The 21,847-nt window shown below is 33.9% G+C and overlaps 1 protein-coding gene across 4 annotated transcripts in view; it reads left to right on the top strand.

Annotated features, from left to right (window-relative positions):
- LOC114325801 (elongation of very long chain fatty acids protein AAEL008004) overlaps nt 1–13,343 on the top strand; it is a 258,030-nt gene extending 244,687 nt beyond the window's left edge. For all 4 annotated transcript variants that reach the window (XM_050642490.1, XM_028273929.2, XM_050642487.1 and 1 more), the window contains exons 7-8: nt 427–615; nt 7,121–13,343. In XM_050642490.1, coding sequence (XP_050498447.1) covers nt 427–615; nt 7,121–7,306 — 375 coding nt within the window. In that variant the 3' untranslated portion in view covers nt 7,307–13,343. The remainder of the gene's footprint in view (nt 1–426; nt 616–7,120) is intronic.
- The last annotated feature ends 8,504 nt before the right edge of the window (nt 13,344–21,847 follow it).

The following is a 21,847-nucleotide window of genomic DNA, read 5'->3' as shown; positions in this document are numbered from 1 at the left end:
GCAGAACGGTACTTGGAAAACATCACCAACACGCTAAGGAATCAAAATGTAAATAAAGAAGGCCAGAAAGATATAGTCTCCTGTTCTACCAGATTAAAGGAAGATATTAAAGCAGCAGCAAAAGATAAAATAGGAACAGAAACTTTTGCCCAGCAAATTCATTGATTTGACGATGAATGCAAAAATGTAAAAACAGAAAACAGTGAAGCCTACAGAAAAATGCTTACCCGGCAAATTAGAATAACTGTAGAGAATTAATTACCTAGATTAAAGGAAAGAAGAGAGGAAAAGAGAAGAAAACACATAAAAGAAAGAAACGAAAGCACGTAAATAAGGAACTTAAATATCGAAAATTTTAACCAGATTTTATAAACATAACTATTTTAATTGTGATTAAACATTTTAATTAACAAAAAAATTTTTCAGGTTCAATTCGTCGCCATTTTCGCTCACCAGTTCCAACTTATGTTCGTTGAGTGTAATTATCCAAAAGCGTTTATGGTGTGGATCGCCCTCCACGGAATCATGTTCCTATTCTTGTTCTCCGACTTTTATAAAGTCAAATACTTGGGCCCCAAGCAGGCTGTGAAAAGAAGCGATAACGGAATTTGTATGGTGAGTATTCAATAATATAAATTATTTTTGTTTTTGTTTATATCAAAAAAAAACAAAATACTGAAGGTTTTTTGGAAAAGAATCAGCATTCTGCAGTGACGACGAACGAATGAGGATGAGAATGAGTCGTTTTCCTTAATTATAAATCTTTTACCTCAGGCGAGATACTGCTGGTATCTCTCACTTGGTCGTAGGACCATTGGATAAAACCCTGCTTCTTATGGTTCAAGGATTTCTGTTGGTTGCGCAGATCGAATCTGCAATAGATACAGATTACATCTTTAATTTCTGGTATATCAGTAATTAGATCCAATTCCACAAAATTTTGCCCTCTTTGTTTTTCTTTCCGTCTAACTGCAAAAAAACTACCACCGCGGAGTTGGTAATAAGCCTTCCAATACAGCCTGCTCAATACTTCCTCGGAATCCTTGTCAAGACTCACTTGTAGTCCTCCATCAACAGTCTATTAGCAACCAAGGATTGTCAACTGCTCTACCTGAGTCGTTTAATTTGTTCACCAAGATTACTATTTCTGGTGTTTTCACACGTTTGGTTTTAGACAGTTCTTCAGTTTTAACAGCTTTTAACAACTTTGAGTATTCTCTTTTATGCATATGAGACAGTAATCATGGCAGAAAATAAAGAGACAACGCATGCATACTTTGCCCATTCAACATAACAGCACACAAGTTAAACATGTCAATCGCCCACGAAAAGACCCATGGCTTTGGCTTTTTGACTAAAAGCCTCATCAGGTGTAAATTAATCATTAACACATACTTAATAGAACAAGTGATGAAAGTCAACTACCTCAAAATAAATGTAGCATATGATAAACATACTGCAAAGGAAGTGAAAAAAAAAGTCTACAAGGCAGCCAGAATATCGAGATACTTGAGGTGTATGGAGGAACGTATGAATGTGAGCGTAGGGAGCAAAATCTGGATATACAGGGTGTCCAGAAACTCTACCGAAAAACGAAGACAGGAGATTCCTCAGATAATTTTATGACAATTTAACCCAATTCACCTAGTCCGAAAATGCTTCTTAAGGGAGCTAGAGCTCTTTGAAGATGGCGCCATGTAATTAGTTTTTCTTAAATACCTCCAGAACGCTTCTATTTAGAAAAACGAAAATTGGTATACATATTTTACTTTCCTGAAATGAATCGATTCCATCCTTTGCAAATTTCTAGTAACGGTCATAGGCGTACGTTTTGGGTAGGGCAACGGTTATTTTATTGCATAACTTTTTTGTCTTCAACTTATAAGTATTTTTGATACTGGATTATTAAATTGTGAGGTATTCTAGTACTAAAAGGTACTCTTACTTTAAGTCGATAGGATACACCGTTTTCTAGAAAAATCGATTTGAAAGTTTTTAGTTTTGGGAATTTGAAAAAAAAAAGTTAAAAAAATTAAAAAAAAAACGATGTATTTTACCAACTTGAAGCAAGAGTAACTTTTAGTACTCGAATATCTCATAATTGAATAATCTAGTGTCAAAAATACTTAAAAATTAAAGACAATAAAGGTATGCTATAAAATAACTGTTGACCTACCCAAAACGGACGCCTATGACCGGTACTAGAAATTCGCCATTAATGAAATCGATTAATCTCTGGAATATAAATAAATGTACCAGTTTTCATCTTTATAAATAGTTTTTTTTTTTAATCTTTTTTTTTTAATTCAAGGAATGAAAAATTTTCAAATCGATTTTTCTAGAAGACGGTGTATCCTATCGACTTAAACTAAGAGTACCTTTTAGTACTAGAATAACTCACAATTAAATAATTCAGAACCAAAAATGCTTAAAAATTAAAGACAAAAAAGTTAGGCTATAAAATAACCGTTGCCCTACCCAAAACGGACGCCTATGACCTGTACTAGAAATTCGCAATGGATGGAATCGATTCATTTCTGGAAAGTAAATATGTATACCAATTTTCGTTTTTCTAAATAGAAGCTTTCTGGGGGTATTTAAGAAAAACTAATTACATGACGCCATTTTCAAAGAGCTCTAGCTCCCGTAGGAAGCATTTTCGGACTAGGTGAATTGGGTTAAATTATCTTAAAATTATCTGAGGAATCTCCTGTCTTCGTTTGTCGGTAGAGTTTCTGGACACCCTGTATAAAACATGTTTAAGGTCAGTATTAACATAATATGCAGCTGAAACGTCGGCGTCGCTTACAAAAATATTGATGAAAACTCTAGAACTGAAAGTGTTAATAAACATTAAGAGGAATTTCTCTCAAAGATAGAATAATCAATGAAGATTCATTAAGAGACACTGGAGTCCAAAAGGGAGCACGACGCCACAACGACGCAACTGAAGAGATCGTGTCGACAGAATGGACCCAGGACGAATCGCGAAATGGACAAAAACACATACATAAACTCAATACAAAAAATGATTAGGAAGACCCTCGAAAAGGCGATATTACAGCTGGACATAAACATCACAAGAGCTGGGATAGAATAAACTGGGAATATATAAATAAGCTGGGATAGGACCATATCCTATAACCACAAGAAAATATTTCACAGCCATTAAAACAGTTTTGCAATTATTTTTACTGCCTAAATCTTTTGTGTGTTTATGTATTATATTTTTGTGTATTGTGTGTTGTATATTTATGTATTATGTATAATTGTAGATTATGTGCCTCTTTCTATTTATTAATTCGATAATGTTGGTGTATTCTTGTTGCTGACTTCTTCTTGTTATATAATCAAAACATCAAATAAACATAAAATAAAATGTAATGTTCGTTATAATTAATTGTGGCTTAATTCCATATAAACATAATATTTAACATGTAATTATATTTCAATTTGTCAATTAAAGGTGCTAAATAAATTTTTAGTATTAAATTATTCAACAACTGGAATTTTAAAAGTATTTACTTATCATATTTCTGTATAAAAACAATAAGTAGTAATAGTTTTATTGTTATTATAAATTAATTTGCAATAAAATTGGAAACAATAGTGTTTTCGACTTACGTAAGTATAATCGTCGTCTTAAAATTAATACAAATAAGGATTAAAAAACACTTTTTTTGACAATTTTCCTTTTGACCTTTACCATGATCTTTAGAGTATGACGCATTTAACAACTAATGAATTCTTGCGTATTGTTATATAAAAATTAAAAGATTGTTAAAAGATTAAGGAGAAATTAAAGGAGTAAAATTGTAAATTAATTTTAATTCCCCTATAGATTTGACACTGGAAGATTTTTCTTCTTAAGGCGCCGTCTTCGTGTTGACGATCATCGTGACTATTTGTATTCTATTTACAGCTGCTCTAAAAAGCTAGACGAGAACCAATCTCAGATTGCGCAGCCCCGACATTAATCGTTGTCTAACGCTAGCGTTTTCTAAAATCTTTCCCTTTGTGATATTCTGCAGAAGCTGGTATTTTGTTTACTTTCCGTGTCCGGAACACCAACAACTTTAAATTCTGTAGTTCCAATGGTTGTCCACGTAGATGGGCCTGTCATTTGGTATAATTAAGTCTTCTTCTGTGCAGGTCTCTCTCATCTCTGTGCATGATAGTAGATGCCGGCTGGTCTGAACCGCGCCACAGTCGCAGGTATCGTCCTCCTGGTATCCCCATTTTTTCAGGTTACTAACACAACGTGAAACGCCGGTTCTTAGTCTGTTTAGCGCTTTCCAAGTCGGATACGGTAAATTGTGTCCAGCAGCCATTTCCTCTTAGGGAGAAAAATGTGTCGCGGTAGCTGACGCTTGCCATAGGTGTATTCGGCGCGTCTCTGGCGCTTCGGTGATGGATCTTGATATTTTCAGGAAGCTTTTCGGAGATCTTAGTCTGCTTGGCTGAGTTTGGTGGTCATATAAGGGGTGTCTTCGGTCCGTCTCCTGCTTTTTCCGTTCTACCTTTGACGTGACCTTCCTCCTGATCGGTGGTGGAGCAATTCCAGCTATGGGGTATACCTCTTCGATAGGTGTCGGTTTCAGGCAACCCGATATTATACGGACCGTTTCATTTAGAGCCACGTCGAAGTTCTTTGCGTGAGCAGAGTTTGTCCATACTGGTGCTCCAAACTCCGCGGCCGAAAAACATAATGCCAAGGCAGAAGTGCGGAGAGTGTGTGGTTGTGCTGCCCATTTTGTATTAGTTAGCTTGCGGTTGATATTATTTCTGGCACTTACTTTCTTCTTGACATGTTGACAGTGGTATCGGTAAGACAGAGTTCTATCCAGACGGACGCCAAGGTATTTTGGCGTCTTGTTGTGTTCCAGCATCTGACCACGCCATTTCTCAGGTGGAAAGCACATATCTGGGTTTTTGTGGGATTGGGTTTCAGATGGTTTTTATCATAGTATAGAGTTAATTAAGTCTCTCAGGGCATCTGTCAGTTTCACTTCGACTTCATTGAAGGTTCTTCCCTGAGCTGCCACAGCTGTATCATCAGCGTAAATAAATTGCCTTGTTTGTTGGTGTATGGGTTGGTCGTTGGTGTATATGTTGTATAGAATCGGCGCGAGGACACTTCCCTGTGGTAGCCCATTTTTTGGTCCCTCCACCGACTGTTCTTGGATTGGAGCGTTACGTAGAAGTGTCTATTCTGGAGGAGACATTTCACTAACCTTGTTAGTCGGAAATCGTTTGTAGTTTCGTAGAGTTTTGCGAGTAGCCGTTGATGGTTAACTGTATCATAGGCCAGGCGGCAGTTAGGTCTATAAACGCTACTCCTGTTATTTCCTTCCGTTCAAAACCATCTTCAATATGTTGGGTGAGATTAAGAATTTGACTGCAGCAGCACTTTCCGGGCCTGAATCCTGCTTGTTCTGGAATAATTTTAGTCTCCACATATTCTGCGATCCGGTTCAGTATCATTCTTTCAAAGGCCTTGAAAAGGTGGCACAAGAGAGATACAGGTCTAAAACTCTTTGTATCCGCCGGATCCTTCTCTGTTTTAAAGAGTGCTACCTCTCTAGCTTTCCTCCAGATTTTGGGGATTTGTAATGTACGAATGCAGCAATTCATCATTTTTACGAGCCACTCTACGGTTTTTAGTCCAAAGTTCTTTATTTGCTCTGTTCGTATGTCGTCCAGGCCAGCCGCTTTATTATCTTTAATTTGGTGGATCGCGCCTCTCATATCCTCTAGACAAAAAGAGGTACCTAGAACATCTCTTTCTTCGTCGATATTCCATTGAGCTCTCACCTTGTTCTTTCTTGATGTCGTCTTACCGTTTAGAAGATGATGTGCTATCTGATCGGGTGTGACTTCTGTCATGTTGACTGCCGGAACAGCGGGATCGTTGCCAAGATTCCGAATCAGCTTCCAGGCACGTCTGCTGTTTTGTTTCATGTCCAGACTCGTGACCAGCTTGCACCACCTTTCCGTTCTGTTGGCGGATATCGCATGTAACATTTCCTCCCCAGCCTCTATTGTCGCTTCCGAGAAAGGGTCTTCTTCATATAGCTGTTCGTATCTTTTAAGTAGGAGTTTAGATTCTTCATTGAGCCCCGCTATGTACTCAGTTCGACAACCTCTAGGGATAAATTTCCGTGATACTTGCTTTACGATTTCTACAAATTTATCGTATAAATCAGGGCAAGGTTCTAGCTGGGAAACTTCTTGATCCAATGTTTCAGAGAATTTTTCCCATTTTGCTTTAGTAAAGTTAACCTTCTCTTGAAAGGAACAATTTCGTATCTGATTGCCGCGTTGGAAAGACAAATTATTGGTCTGTGCTGTGTCTTTGGGAGGGAGCTTCCAACGATTTTTGTCACCTGGTCTCCAATTCTGTCGCTGACAAATATATTGTCTGGGTTGTAACCTCTGCGCCATCTTCCGCTGTTGAACGACGCTGTTAAATTTTGATGAACTTGGATGATCTTTATCAGCTCCCTATTCATACCCATTCTCCTCAGGACATTTTTGTTGGTGGTGTGGGTTGTCCAAAGAATTTTCAAAATCGACTGATATTAATGCTACTGTTACAAAATCAGTTTTTTATTTTGATAAAGCCTTATCGGGCTACCTCTATTCTCGCTCTTACTTCTTGTTTACAATCAAGTTGATTGATTAAACCAGCAGCCAAGGTACTTGTATTTGTCTACGTATTTAAGCCGCTGGTGGTTCATATGATATTGGAAGAGGTAAATTTTTGTTCCTTGATACTTTCATCACTTTGGTTTTCGCAGTATTGATCTTCATCCCCATTTTTCACAAATCTCGTGACCCTATTTAACAGTATCTAGAGACTATGGTCCGAATCAGTCATCACTGGAACAGTGGCGTCTTCATAGCGGATGTTATTTACTCTTTGTCCTTTTATCCTGATACCGTCTGAAGAGTGAATGAAGCGTTCGCAAATATTACTTCTGAGTAGACGTTAACATCATCGGTGAGAGCACACAACCCTGTCTGACACCTCGTTTTATTTCAATTGGTTTGGACGTATTACCATTATATTAATGTTGTTTAATTACCAGGTATATTAATACTGTTTAATTATTTTTAGCCACTTCTTGATGAAGAAAAAGAAAAATCGAACGGCGTAACAAAATCCAGTAGCAACGGAACCGTCAACAACGGCTACATCAAAAGTGAATTCTCGGAATCGTACGAAGGTTACGCGAACGGTAGCACAAAGGGATTCGTCACACAATCTATAACCAAACCAAACAACACCAAGAAGATAGAGTAGATAAGATCAATTGTTTTTTGTTTTTAATTTTACCTAGGTTTAATATTTATATTTATATCGATTACATCAAATGATTTGTAACAAGACCTGGAATTTGCTACTGAATAAAATTAATTTATAAAAAACAGTATCCGAGAGTTTTTACACAAAATTAACAATCCTTTTTATATTAATTTATATTTTTTTTGTTATTTTAATAAAGCAGAAATATTTAAGTCTTCTGACATTAGGGAATCAGTACATCACTTGTTTAATTTTACACATTTATTTCTTCCTTATAGGTACTGGTTTCAAGCTTAAATTACCAGCTGTATAAATCCGTCTAAATAGTACTCTAAAATGAGACAAACTGGCTTCAAAGTGTTTCCTTTGAAGTAGCAAAAAACTGCGTCCCATTCACACATCTAATTAAGTAATAAAACTTGTGTTGAAATATCTTTGTAACCCTTTAAGGGACAGAACTCATTTTTCGTTGTAAGACGAACATTTTTAAAAATTGTGAAGTTAAATAGAAGTTAATAAGTAACCTGAGAGAGAGAAAATCAAAATTTTCTTTAACTTTTTCTGTTATGAGGTGGTAAATATTGCTACCAGTGAGCATCTGAGCATTTACCAATATCTACAAATCACTGGTAAAGATTTCTACCACATCTACACACTAAAACGACAGTTATAAAAGAGAAAAACGTTTATTATAAAAAAATATTCTTTGCATAATGCTACATCATATTTTTGGGAAATGAGATTGGTCCTCCTTTATTTAGTATTTGAACTTCAGTTAATACATCTACAGTAAGTGCCTTTGATGTTAGATCAGTCTTTTTGTACCGCTTGAATTCCGATTTTTTTGAAGATGAAAGATCCACATGGCCCTTGTCGTAATGTACTTCTGGCTCTTAAGTCACCGTTAGATGTGTTATGCAGGTTTGTAATCGGAATAAAAACTGAATCGTCAATCATCTTCCTGGGAAATCGAAAGTTGAACGAGATTGTTGTAGATATTCACGTTTTCTTGATGTTAAAGCAATATTCGAGATTGAACCAGAAGCAATATTTGTGCTTGAATTGGATCCAGTGATGCATTTAGCCAAAGAGAGTACAAGAAGTGGAATATTGTCTGATACATCAGAATCACCTCTTAGTTCTACAGACAATAATTATCTTCATAGGTATCATCCATTTCTTTATTTACAAACTTTTTCAGTTGTTCTACAATGAGAAGCAGTTGCCATCATCTTTTCGTATTTTCGCTAACTGGAAAAAACGTTTCTCTGAATATTCACCCAGAACATCTTTTCTTAAAAACTCACAAAATATCACATTTCCATAATATGAAAGACTAGAATGTACACTAACATTCTTACAATATTCAATTCCTTAATTTGTTTTTGTATTCATGTAAAATAATTGTCAAGTTATTATGTCAAAGTACCCCACAGAAATTCTCACTGGTAGCTATGTTTACCGGTCGATGATCTTCGGCTTGGTGCAGGCATACGCGAGTATTGTGGTGTCTAATTTTACCACAAATCTTTTGCAATAGTACTATTTGTACTTAAGGTCTAGTACGCATTGCAATAGGTTAAAAAATAACCTTTAACAACAGTGGTAAACATAGTTACCATGACACTTAAAAGGTTATGGAATCGTAATATTCACAAATTTACAAGTGGATTGCCTTTAAAAAGTCTTTAAAATAAAAGGTTGCTGAATAATCTTTATATTTTAAATTAAAAAAGATTTATGGGCGATTCCGTTGATATAGTGGACTATACTTTTCTACGTTATATTATAAAGTAATTATCAATTGCTTTATTTTTTAACTTATTTTATACAATATTGTTATTTTTATCTTTAAGTAACATTTTGGTACTTCATTGTGGCATTATTGAATATGGTATTCAATCAAGTTTCCCAAATATTCAAGTATAAAATATGTCTAACTGTTTTTTACAGTTTTTACATCAATTTGAACCAAGAACTAAAGATAGTAATATAAAATATACAGTATAGTTCGTTAATAATTTGATCCATAATAATTACACAAATATTACTGATCTTACTGTGCCTTCTGTGAGTAATATCTATCTTCAGAAATTAGAAGCAAACAAAGCTTACTTTACAAAGCAAAAACAACAGTTCTAAACACAAATGCAACACGCCTGTAGCTTCTTCTCTCTGTTTCTATTGAGCTCGAAGCAATGCTACAACCAAAAAAAACCTAAAAAAAACTGAAGTAACGAATACTGTCATGTTTCATTATTTTGTATTTTTTCACTCCTACTATACCTTGTTTTTAAACCAAGAGGAGTAAACTAAAAAGACAGATTCACACCCAATAATGTCACTAGAAAATTCACCAGATTTATCTTCTTTTTGATTAATCATATCGACCTTCGACGGTAATCATAAATATTATATTATACTAATACGACGCCAAAGAGTTCTAAAAACAACTCCATAAGGAAAAAATTTTTGTAGCTGGCTGTATAGCATTATACAAAAATTTAAGAAAAAGATCTTCTGTGTAAAAGGTATATTTATTTAAAACCCCAATAAAGGGCTACATTAAAAAACAGAACGTTTTCGCTCTAAAGAGAGCATCATCAGTGTTCTAAGCAAGCTCTACATGCTAAGCCACCAAAAATACATGGGTTAAAACCCTTCAAATGCCGACCAAAAGTCTTACATTGGCGTGTTATATATTAAACCCTAGCGATGAGTGAAATTTAAATATATACCTCAAAGCATCATATGACTATACCACGAGCATGCGGGTGGTTGAGTTAATTTGACTTTCACCTTTCTCTTTGTGAAGACAGAGAAATCAACTCAACCACCCACACCTTGAGGTATATCTTGTTTAAATTTCACCCATCGCCAGTGTAAGACCACCCAGTTTAATATATAACACGCCAATGTAAGACTTTTGGTCGGCATTTTAAGGGTTTTAATCCATGTATTTTTGGTGGCTTAGCATGTAGAGCTTGCTTAGAACACTGATGATGCTCTCTTTAGAGCGAAAACGTTTTGTTTTTTAATGTAGCCCTTTATTGAGGTTTTAAATAAATATACCTTTTACACAGAAGATCTTTTTCTTCAATTTTTTAAAAACAACTGTATTTTATATAAATACAGACTATAAATCTAAAAATTAATGGAATTACTCGGAAAGCACAAAAAATCGCCGATATAACTTAATTAACCTATCAAATGCCAATAGTGTCAAAATTTCATAAATGTCAATGGTGTTAAAATTTCATAACTTAGTGGAGTAAACTTGCCTGCGGTTGGACCAATTACAAACAAGCATAACAGCGGTAAATTTTAATTACTCCTCCTAGTTTAAAAACGAGGTGTATCCCATATCATTATTATTATTATGATATTCATCAAATGTAAATCATAGTTTTCGACTAATGACAATGACATATTGTTTTCGATACTAGCGTGTAGCATGTACCTTGGTATACGTGATTACTGCCAGATTTGTTACTATAGGGCTTTTCATTCACAGTCATTTGTTTCGAGCTTCTGTCATATGTTGTATAATCCGTGTATATTAATATTATACACGGATTATGCGACATTTGACAGAAGCTCGAAACAAATGACAATCGATGAAAAGCCCTATTCTTGTTCTCATGATCATTTTTCAGTGCGTCACAGTTTTTCGATTTCTCTCTAATGCATTAAGTTAGATGAGACGGAAAAAGCGGTAGCTCCGTGATTAAACACAAAAATAATGCAGCATTACAATGGTTATATACATAAGATGTCTATTCATAACCTACCTTTGATTCGTTGATATTTAGAATGCGCGTTTTTTCTAGCCAATCAAATACACGTATTACGAACATTTGACAAAAGCTTCGTCCATTTTGGCCATTTTTTAGAAGTGTCAAAGAGTCAAGTGACGGTTATTATTCAGGTCAGTATTTTGTGTACCTGTCATTTTGAAATTTCGAATTCGACTTCACTTGTGTTTCACAACGTCTTTGTGCATTATTTTGTGTTTTGGTTTAGAATTTAGTTCGTTAAAAGTTAGTCATTGGCGTGAGGAGACTAGAGACATTCGATTTGTACCGAAGAGTGCTAAATATCTCATGAGTAGATAGAATAGCCAACGTGGAGGTAATGAGACTTACGCATAAGGAACGAGAACTAACAAATAAGAAGAAAACTGAGATATATGGGACATGTGATGAGAGATGAATATCTAATATTCCAGGTCATTATGCAAGAGAAAGATCCATAGTAAGGAGACGTAACTCATGGCTGAAGAACCTTAGGAACTGGTTTGGATGTAATAACAATGAATTATTTAGAGCCGCTGTTTCAGAAATAAAGATCTCTCTGATGATTGCTAACTTTGGAAGCGGAGACAGCACCTAGAGAAGAAGATAAAAACACAGTTTATGGACAGTTTTGTGTCATTTTTTAATGTTTCCATATTTATAAATTTAATTAACAATATTGTTTACTTTTTAATTTTATTCCCCTTTATAAAAATACCTACATGTTAACATATTGTGTAAAAATCAAATCTACTAAATTACTAATTAGTTTAATTCCACAAGCTTTTCACCTATGGCTAAGTACGATTGTGGCATCTGTCAGATTCGTCAATAATTACATGAAATAAGTCTCGACACACCCAATACAGTATATGACGTCATAATTAATGACCCACTGAAAAATGATCATGAGAACAAGAATACTTTCAGATAAACGTGTTGTCAACTGTTACAAAATTAATTTCTGAAAATGATAAGCAAACTGGGCAATATAACCTCAATCAAAGTGATAATACAGTTGTCATGGTCAATTTATTACTGTTGTGTAAAGCTGATATTGTTTCAACCAATAACAGAAAGATAAACAAAGACACAACTTAATTCGGACTTATTATTTATTGTTTTTAAATGATAATAATAATTTAATTGAATAATGACAAAAAATGGATGTAAAATGTTTCAAGTCGAAGGTGAAGTTAACTTATATGTCTGCTGTCCTCTATTTATTTTATTTCAACAATTTGGAATGGAGAACTGCTTAAATTGGTCGTATAAGAGCAACACATCCCATTATTAACGAATCATTCTGTATAAAATCGTTACATTTAGGGCCGGTTGTTCGAACGCTAATCAAGAAGTTGATTATAATCAATCATTTATTGTAATCAATTTTCTTGATGGAAATCAAATTGCGACATGAAAAATACATGTAAAACATTAATCAGTTATTGATTGTAGGTAAAACAGTAATTAAAATATAGCCGCAGCTCTTAAATTATTAAAAATTGCTTATTATTATTATTGATTTGTAAGTAAAAACAAGAAATTAACATCAGAAAGAGTTTAATTATGTTTTATTTTAAATTAAAACCAAAAGAATAAAATAAATCAGTCAACATAACCTCAAAATGCTACATCTGTCAGAAGTACGCTTAATCGAATATAATTGTAATTAAATATTTGATAATGATCAGTTTTGATTAGCGTTCGAACAACCGGCCCTTAAAATCACTTCCAGGTCATTGTTTTCTAAACTGAGTGTATGCAATCATATATCATCTTTTAAACCGCAAATAATCTTTTTCCACTTTTCACATTGCTTGCATATATTCAGTTTTACCATGTACTGTATTGTATACCCGTACCAGGTATCTAAGTGACTCATTCAGCTAAGCGAGGTGCTAGTCTTGGAGGTGTGAAATTACATAAACAAGGGATCATTTCATAAAACAGGTACATATATCCCTTGTTTATAAAATTTCACACCTCCAACAATAACACCCCGCTAAACTGAATATTAAGGAGTCTCTTAGATAGCTGGTACTACTTTACTTTGGGTACTAACTGTGTACTCGTGTTTTTATTTGTTTTATTTATGAAATCTTAATTCGTATGTGTAATTGTTTTCAAAATTATCTCAGGGTAATTTGTCTGTTTTGATTACGTTGTCTTCGAGATATTTTCAAAATACAAGGCATTTGAAGAATGTATAATTTTTATAAATAAATATTATAAAATTATTAGGTTGATCCTGTATTTACTTTATCCTTTATAATACCACAGAAAATGAAGCCGAAAAAGCACTAGTAAAATCCAAAAATTACTGGCCACTATTTTTTTAACTGGAATATCTGGGAAGTCAATAGGAAAAGCGTACCATGTCGTGGGTATCGAAATTTTTACTGCGTCATGGTTTTTTATTAACATTTAAGCAAAAAAGCGACTTTTCATTAATTTCAATATTGTGAAAAAACTACACATTGTAGATATAAACACTCAACAGAAGACTTTCTTGAAAATATTTGCTCTTTAAAATGAGATTTTCTGAATTAAAAAAAATGTTTATAAACAAAAAAATATTAAAGTAAACAATAAAAATATTTTTCTACAACCATGTTAAAAATGCAATTTTTAGCACTCCATACGAGCGTTAAAAATGCTACTTTAAGACACTAGTGCTTAGAATTTTTATGGCACTGCAGTTCGTATTGACCGTACAGGTAATTTTGATGTAATGTCAAAAAAATATAAAAATTGAATGTCAGTCAAATTCAAGTAAATGTTTTTGTAGATATTGTCCTGTAATTACGTTTGTAGAAAAAATATTGTACGATATGCGTGTTAAAAAGTACATTTTTAAGGCACTCATGTGAATTGCAGAATTCGCTTCTCTCATTCTGCAAACTTTCACATGCGTGCCTTAAACGTGTACTTTTAACACTTATATCATAAATAACTATTAAATCACATTTCAGAATATGGGTTTTTATGTAGTTACTATACGGGCAAAAGATGGGCTCGATCGGTGGAGTAGTTTTTAAAGAATTCTATTATATTTAAATTTTCTATTATATTATATGCAACCCATTCAATATCTTTCTATTATATTTGTTTATACTAATTAAAAAAGTCATTTTAAAATGACTTTACATATGCTTTGTCAATGTTTAGAAGGGATTTTTTATCTAATTATCTTCGTGTTTCTCGAAATTCTTCTAATTTTTATGATTATAAAAAAGGATATTCATTGTTAATTGTATAGGTATACTCCGTCTAATATACTTACCGTTGCACGCCATAGCCCGTGACGTCACATAATACCAACACGAAATATTTAAGCGGTAGGTGTGTTCTTTTTTAGAATCATCTTGCCGAGTACACTGGAATTACAGCCACTAGACATATTTTTATTATATACGCGTAGAAATAATATGTGAAGATTTCTATTAATGTTAAATTATAGAAATTCACAATAATATGTTTCGTTTAATTTGTATAAATGTATTATAAAGCGTTTTTATGAAGCACATTTGTTCGGAACACACCGTAACTGTAATCGAACGAAGGTGACATTTTGGCATAAATTGGTAACATTTATTTGACAGTTGCGGTGATGACACTTCATATTTGTTTTTATTCTTTACTATAAGTATTTGTTTCATTATATTTATTGTTTTTATTATATTTACTTTAACGTAATATAACTTTATTCTTGTTTTCTTTGTTTAATATAATATTACTTTGGTTGGTTGTATAATCCACTTCGCAAAAATTATGTGATATATTTGATTTAAAATGAATTCAATAATTTTTTGTAATTCAACAATGTCAACTTAGCTGACGTAGATAATGACGTACAACGGAAAGTATATTGGACGGACTGTACTTACAAATAATTGATGCAGAATGAAGTACCATTTTTCACCTTATTAAAAATTAAATTGCCTATGCCGTTGTAACCTTTACAAAAAAACAAAATACATCATCTGAAAGTTTGTCGAAAACACATCCTTTTATTTTAATAAAAAAAGAAGTTTGTATATATAGAACCGGAGATTTTTTTATTTTTTAATCACAGCGCAATTTTTAAGAGCTTAAAAATTGCGCAAACTTAATAGAATAACAATTGAGAGCTTAAATTGGAGCAGTTCATAAATAAAGTGTCAGTTTTCATTTAAAATTTAATCAAGTTTAACAACATATAAACTACTCTGATATTCTTCTTAATAATTTAATAATGCCTTGTATTTACTTTTATTTAGGGTCTCTGGGACCACTGCTCATAATTTCAACAAATTTGGACGCTACAATGTGTACCAAAGACTGTTTTTCTACCAATTTAATCACCCATCTAGCTTACGTAATTAACACAAAAATCTTTATAGGTTATTTACTCGTAGACATTTAATTATTTGGTACACGCTGTAGTATCTACTCCCTTTATTAGAAACTGGCGGTGACGTCATAATTATAAAGTGGGCAGAATTGTCTGGTACTTCCTACCTTACTTAAAAGTACCAATCATAAACAAAAACTTTCTTCTTTGTTCTTTATTTTTTCTCTTTTGAAGAATATTAAACCAAATTGAACTAATACATACCACGTGTGAGTATCAATACAACACAAAAAATCCAGTGCCACAGTAGTATGCGGTCTACCCCGAGGTTGCCGGTCTATCTGTACATATATTGTAGTGTGCGGTGTACCGTTCGCAATCTGAAAATTCCTGAAGGATTTGCGCAAAACAATGAAATGCAAGAAAACTCTTGTATTAAAACATATTTATTAACAAGTAATAAACATTTGGACGAACATAATATAAAATTAAAGGGGAAATAATTAACAGAAAAATTGACCACAACTATTTACAAAAAAAATTCTAGGTTCAACATTCTAGCTTAAAATCATTCAGGCACCCTAACCAATAATTTAAAAAAAATACTATATCTATATACCTCTGTAACGTTCCCTAAAAATGGGAGAAATAGGACTTCTTCATCTTTCCACAGAATCCTGCAGCAGTAGTCGTCCAAATGAGACGGAAATGTTGACGTGGTACTTCTTACATTTTCTTCATGATGTAGATCTTTAAATCTATCTACGACCGCTCGATCCCCGTACGTATGATCCTGATGCAGGATATATGTAGTGTCTTTGGTTGTTCACCGTCAGATGTTCGCATCCCAGTCGATTTACTGGGATAACTTCCCTTTGGATAATAAGGGCCAATGTCGCCCTTTCTGTCAGCTGGACAAAAAAAATAGCGGAAGTCAACCTCATTTTTCAACCTGAACACCCAAGAGCCGTCGATCGATGCTCCGTTATTCGTTGGTTTACCACTTCAGCATCGCTGTCAACCCATTCTACAGCACCATCTCCTTCCAGAATGAGTCCTCAGTTGTATTTTCGGCGACTAGTGAATCTAGTTGTCGATTATTGTGAATCATTTGTTGTACTACCAAAAAGAGCCACAAAATGCAGTGACTATCGCACCATCAGCCTAATGAGTCATGTATTGAAAACTTTTCTCAGAATAATTCATCAAAGAACATATAGAAAAATTGAGGATAGAATCTCAAGTACTCAATTCGGTTTTCGCTGTGGCCTTGGAACGCGTGATGCACTATTCGCAACCCAAGTTTTAATTCAAAGATGCAGAGATGTAAATCATGACGTTTTCATGTGCGCGATTGATTTTGAAAAGGCCTTTGATAAAGTTCGCCATGAAAAAATGCTACATATTCTCAAAACTACTGGTCTGGACAGTAGGGACATTAGAATAATCGCAAATTTGTATTGGGGCCAGGCTGCATGTGTTAGGGTTGGAAATCAGTGCTCTGAAGAAGTAAAAATCAAGCGTGGTGTTCGACAAGGCTGTATATTGTCACCAATGTTGTTTAATCTTTACGCTGAAACAATCTTAAATGAAGTGTTGGAACACGGAAAACAGGGAATACTCATTAATGGTATGCTTATGAACAATATCAGATACGCAGATGACACCTTGTTACTGACAGGATCAATTATTGAACATCTTCAAGCGTTATTAAAAATATGACATCCTTCACCTTGTCATGCAAGGTAAAATAATGGGAAAAAGAAGTGTGGGCCGCCGTGCAACTTCTTGGCTTAAAAACCTACGCCAATGGTTTGGGAAAACTAGCACTGAACTATTTCGTGCGGCTGTAAATAAGACAATGATTGTTAATATGCTGGGCAACATGAGAGCCAACGATCGACAAACGGTCTCGGCACCTTAAGAAGAAGAAGTGAATCTAGCCTCATCACTTTGAATGGGGCTCTCATTCCCCGCTGACTTCCCAGTTAGATGAGGTGTCATGTTTAATGGAATATCTTAAGGTTATCCTGTTGAGATCGGTGTAATGATAAAACTCTTTATCCTGACGAACGGACCGTGTTACTTGGCAGTCCTTGCGAGGACAACATAGAACTACAGACGGTTTGTTGTCTTTCATTATTATGTTCAAACGCTTCTGAGAAAATATTATGGTGTTCTTTAAGGTACGTTTTTACTGGATCGTCTGTTGCGTTCATCGCTGAACGATCAGCGTTACAGATGATCGCAACCGGAATGTTTTTACTGCAGCGATGATTATGATTAGCGAGTTGTCTAATGAACAAGTGGTTTTGTTGCAGCGATGAGCATGTTAATTAATTAGCGATATTACAAATATTCAGTGCTCCAAGATTAGAAAAAAGTGCAATATTTAAAAGAAGACAAGAAGAAGGATACTTCAAAATTTTGAAAAACAAACATTTATTAAATGATGTTAAGTTTCCAGCACGGTTCTTCAAATTTAATGTACTTCAGTTTGATTTAACAAACAACACAAGCAGTACACCGCGATTGTCGCTCAGCTGCAATCGCTCAACGATGATCGCAACAGACGCTCCAATAAAAATGTACCGTTAGCCGCACAGGTAGACCGCAAACTATAGTAGAAACGCGACGACAGACCGCACACTATAGTGGCACCAATAATTGCACTTTACATTCAACATAACACAATTTAAAAAGTTTTTGAAATTAATTGTATCGGCATGATTTAGTTTAGTGTTACCGGGAACCGATTATGCTGTGCACATTGTAGACAGCGTAACCGGTCCTCCGGAGTAGATAATAAATTGATTGGGAGAGCGTCTCTTAATTCATTTCATATTCACACATGCAACCCATTTCAACAAAAAGTTTGCATTGAAAAATATTTTCCAATGAAAACTTCTGTTAAAAAATTCTATCAGCGCCAGTTTTCAATAAATAAGTTATATTTTTGGTAAACAACCATTAGTGCCTGGACACCGACCTTTGTTTTTGGCAATAACTCGTTTTAGCTTACCAAATAGCTTTATGTATATTAATGTTGAAAATTGTTGCACAAATTGTTATTTTTGCAGTTATCATTTTTGTAAATGTTTAATAAATCTTACCTAATTAAAAAAAATACAAGAATACTTGGTGATAGGTTCAAGCTATTCACATTGTCCGCAACTCAATAAAAAATAGTCATTATCCACCTGTACGCGTCCACTGCTGAACATGGGTCTCCCTCAGTTCTTTTCATTTGTCTCTGTTAGATTCTTTCTCTGATTCTTTCGAGAGCGTCTGTTGTTTATGTTCTACGACGTATTTCTTCGTTTGGGATTTGGTCTCTTAGAGGGATACCCAACATCTAACGTTCCATAGCCCTCTGAGTGACGCGAATCTTGTTTACTACCTTTTTTGTTAGTGTTATGTTATCATGGATAAATTTTCCTAGTGTAAGAAGTGGAGCAGCCTTTGCCCTCGTTCATTTCTTTCATCATATCCATGGCATTTATTTTGAAGATAAGCTATCTTATCGGAAAATCATCGGACTTCTACTGTTAATTTTAACTATATTTGGTGTTTCCTTTCTATGTACATATTAATGAATCGCACTCCATCATTTGAAGTGTATTCCTGTCCTCTAATGTGTCCTGATTTAAGAGTAATTTGGGCTCCTGTTTGTCTTATTTCGCTGAGGCTGATTATGTCCCATTTTATCGTTTTCAGCTCTTCCTCCAGTTCCATCATCAGTTGTCGCTCTCTATGGTAGCCTGATTTTTTCTGGGAATTCCTAACACCCTCTGCTCCAATCCTGTTCTAAACGCTACCTTGGTTTGGGGTGTTAGAACCGCTGAAGACTGAGGGCCGTTCAATAGTTTGTCGTTCATGGAAAATCACTTTTGGTGAAAAACTATCCGTTCCTGATATTGGCGATCATCATGGCTATCTTGACTTTGTTTACCGCAGCGCGAAACAGTTCAGTGGTAGTCGTGTTATACCACTTTCGTAAATTTTGAAGCCAGGAAATGCGTCTTCTTCCCGGTCCTCTTTTACCATTTACCTTTTCATGGAGAATCAGTTGGAGAAGGCTAGTGCGTGTTTTGGATGTGGAGGACTAAAAGGTAGAGATGGATAAGCTTTGGGTTTGGACATAATTTCCATGGGACCAAATTGTTTTGGGCCCATATCATCTGCACACTTTTTGTAAATTTTATTATAAATGATTTTCAGAAATAATTATGTGCATGCCAACTGTTCACATTCACTTTAAAATTTACAGACATTTGGGTTCAGCTGAAACAGGACAAGAGTTGGGCGCCAAAACAAGTTACAGCACAATTAATAAATTACTTTATAAAATATACATGTGTTATACATACATTAAACATATTTTAAACTGTTCGCATCTACTGGTATAATAATTTAGTAAGATTTATGCATAATTTTATGTACTTATATATTCAACTCATCCATTAAAGGTGAGAGGGCATGGCTTTGTGTGGCAAAGGTAATAATGGTGAATTAGTCATATATTTTTAGAAAAAAAATCATATCTCTTAAAAATCGTCGCCAGGTGCTTGTTTACAAAATATGTTTGTGCTGATTGGGGTAATTGTTTATTCTTTAGTTTGTTTTAGCTTTATAGGCCTTTTCATCACGTGACGAGCTCATGTGCAGCCATGTTTTTCGTACTGTTTGAAGTTAGGCATCATTACTTGTTAAAGATAGAGACACGACTTTATTGTTCCTTTTCGTACAGGTATGATAATAATATTCGATTAAGGAGATACGCGCAAAATTTGGGCTCCAATGCTTTTTAAATGCATTCATTTTTTTTTCGAATCCTGAGATAACTAATAAATATTTTTGAAAAATTCAAACGCAGAATGAAAGATTACCTTATTACCGATGACCGAAAGTCCCGGAAAACTTCTATAACGTTAATTTTAATAAATTATAGAAAAGAGAAAATTTAGTGTAATTTTTAATTTCAAATAGCTCATTCAAAAGAAACTTTTTATTTATTCTAAGGAACTTTCGGCCCTCTGTAATAATGTAGTCTTTCATTCTGCATTTAAATTTTTCAAAAATATTTATTAGTTTTTTCGGGATTCGAAAAAAATAAACACCATGTCCGTGATGATATTTTCCAAATCGAACATTCGCTATATTTGTCATACAACGCGCTCAGTCGAACAGAATGTGCTGACAAGATAGTGACAAACAAGGCTACGAAATATTTGAGACGGCTTTAGGAATATTTTGAGTTGTTTATTAAAATAATATTGATAGTGTATTTGATAAATAGATTGATTTAAGACGTGAAATTAATAAAAAGTTATTTATCGTTTATTATTTATGAAAGATCCAACCAGGATATATTATGTGATTCAAGTATTTTGTTGTTAAAGATGTTCAAAATTTATCTAAGTGTTCCATAGTTACAATATATTATTAAAAAATCACTTTATCACTTTTCCCCCTTTTCTCAATTATTAGATTTTATTGTAGAGTATATAAATTATTGTAATCACTGAATACATAGTTAGTGAAAAAATAATCATATTAATTAATTGAATTAATAATTTTAGTGATTATACAAGTATGTAACGGTTATCCAAGAACATTCAAAAGCCATCTCTAAGTTAATGGTGACAATGTCATTGTCAACTAATGTTTGCATCTCTATACCAGTGAGAATTTTACTACACGTAATTTAGCCAAAGTAGGGATAGCCGTAAAATATTTGCGCTTGCGCTTTTAAACAATTGATTTGCTAGCTCAGACACTTTATTTTTATTTTCGTTTTTTTTTTCAATAACTATACTTTAGTATTTTATGTGTTAACACGTTATTTGCTATTTATATTACTAACACACCCTAACACGCTTGTTTGCTACAAACGGTACGAAAAAAGGCTGGCATAATTTTTTGATGAAAAGTCCTATTATAAGCGCCAAAAACGTAATTTTCTTATTTTTATTTTATTGTAAGTAGAAAATTTAGGCTATAAAAACTAGTCACAGTACTTTTGTACAAGTCATACCTGATAAAAACTAAAATCAAAATTGGCCCACGAGGCATACGTGATTTATTTTGAATAAAACTTTTCTATTATAGTTTAAATGTAAAATTAAAAGCCCAGTAAATCTGTATGGGGTAATATTCGATCTTGTGTCTAGTGGTAAATAACCTAATGTAAAAGTTTAAAATATTGTTTTAAAGATACTAGTTGAATATTTAAAAACCATGCTTAACTTTATCTTGAATGTAACGTTTTTAGGAATCGAACCTAACGTAAAGCATAGTAGACTTATTCTGTCTACTTTTATACATTTCTGCTATTTCAGTTCTCTCTCCTACGGCGCTACTGCCCAAGTCCCAGGCAACCAAATAACGTTTACACAACGTGGATAG

Source organism: Diabrotica virgifera, chromosome 2 (assembly GCF_917563875.1).
Source record: "Diabrotica virgifera virgifera chromosome 2, PGI_DIABVI_V3a".
In the NCBI taxonomy this organism is placed as follows: domain Eukaryota; kingdom Metazoa; phylum Arthropoda; class Insecta; order Coleoptera; family Chrysomelidae; genus Diabrotica; species Diabrotica virgifera.
Note: the sequence above shows the minus strand (reverse complement) of the source record. Positions and strands in the feature narration are given on the sequence as shown.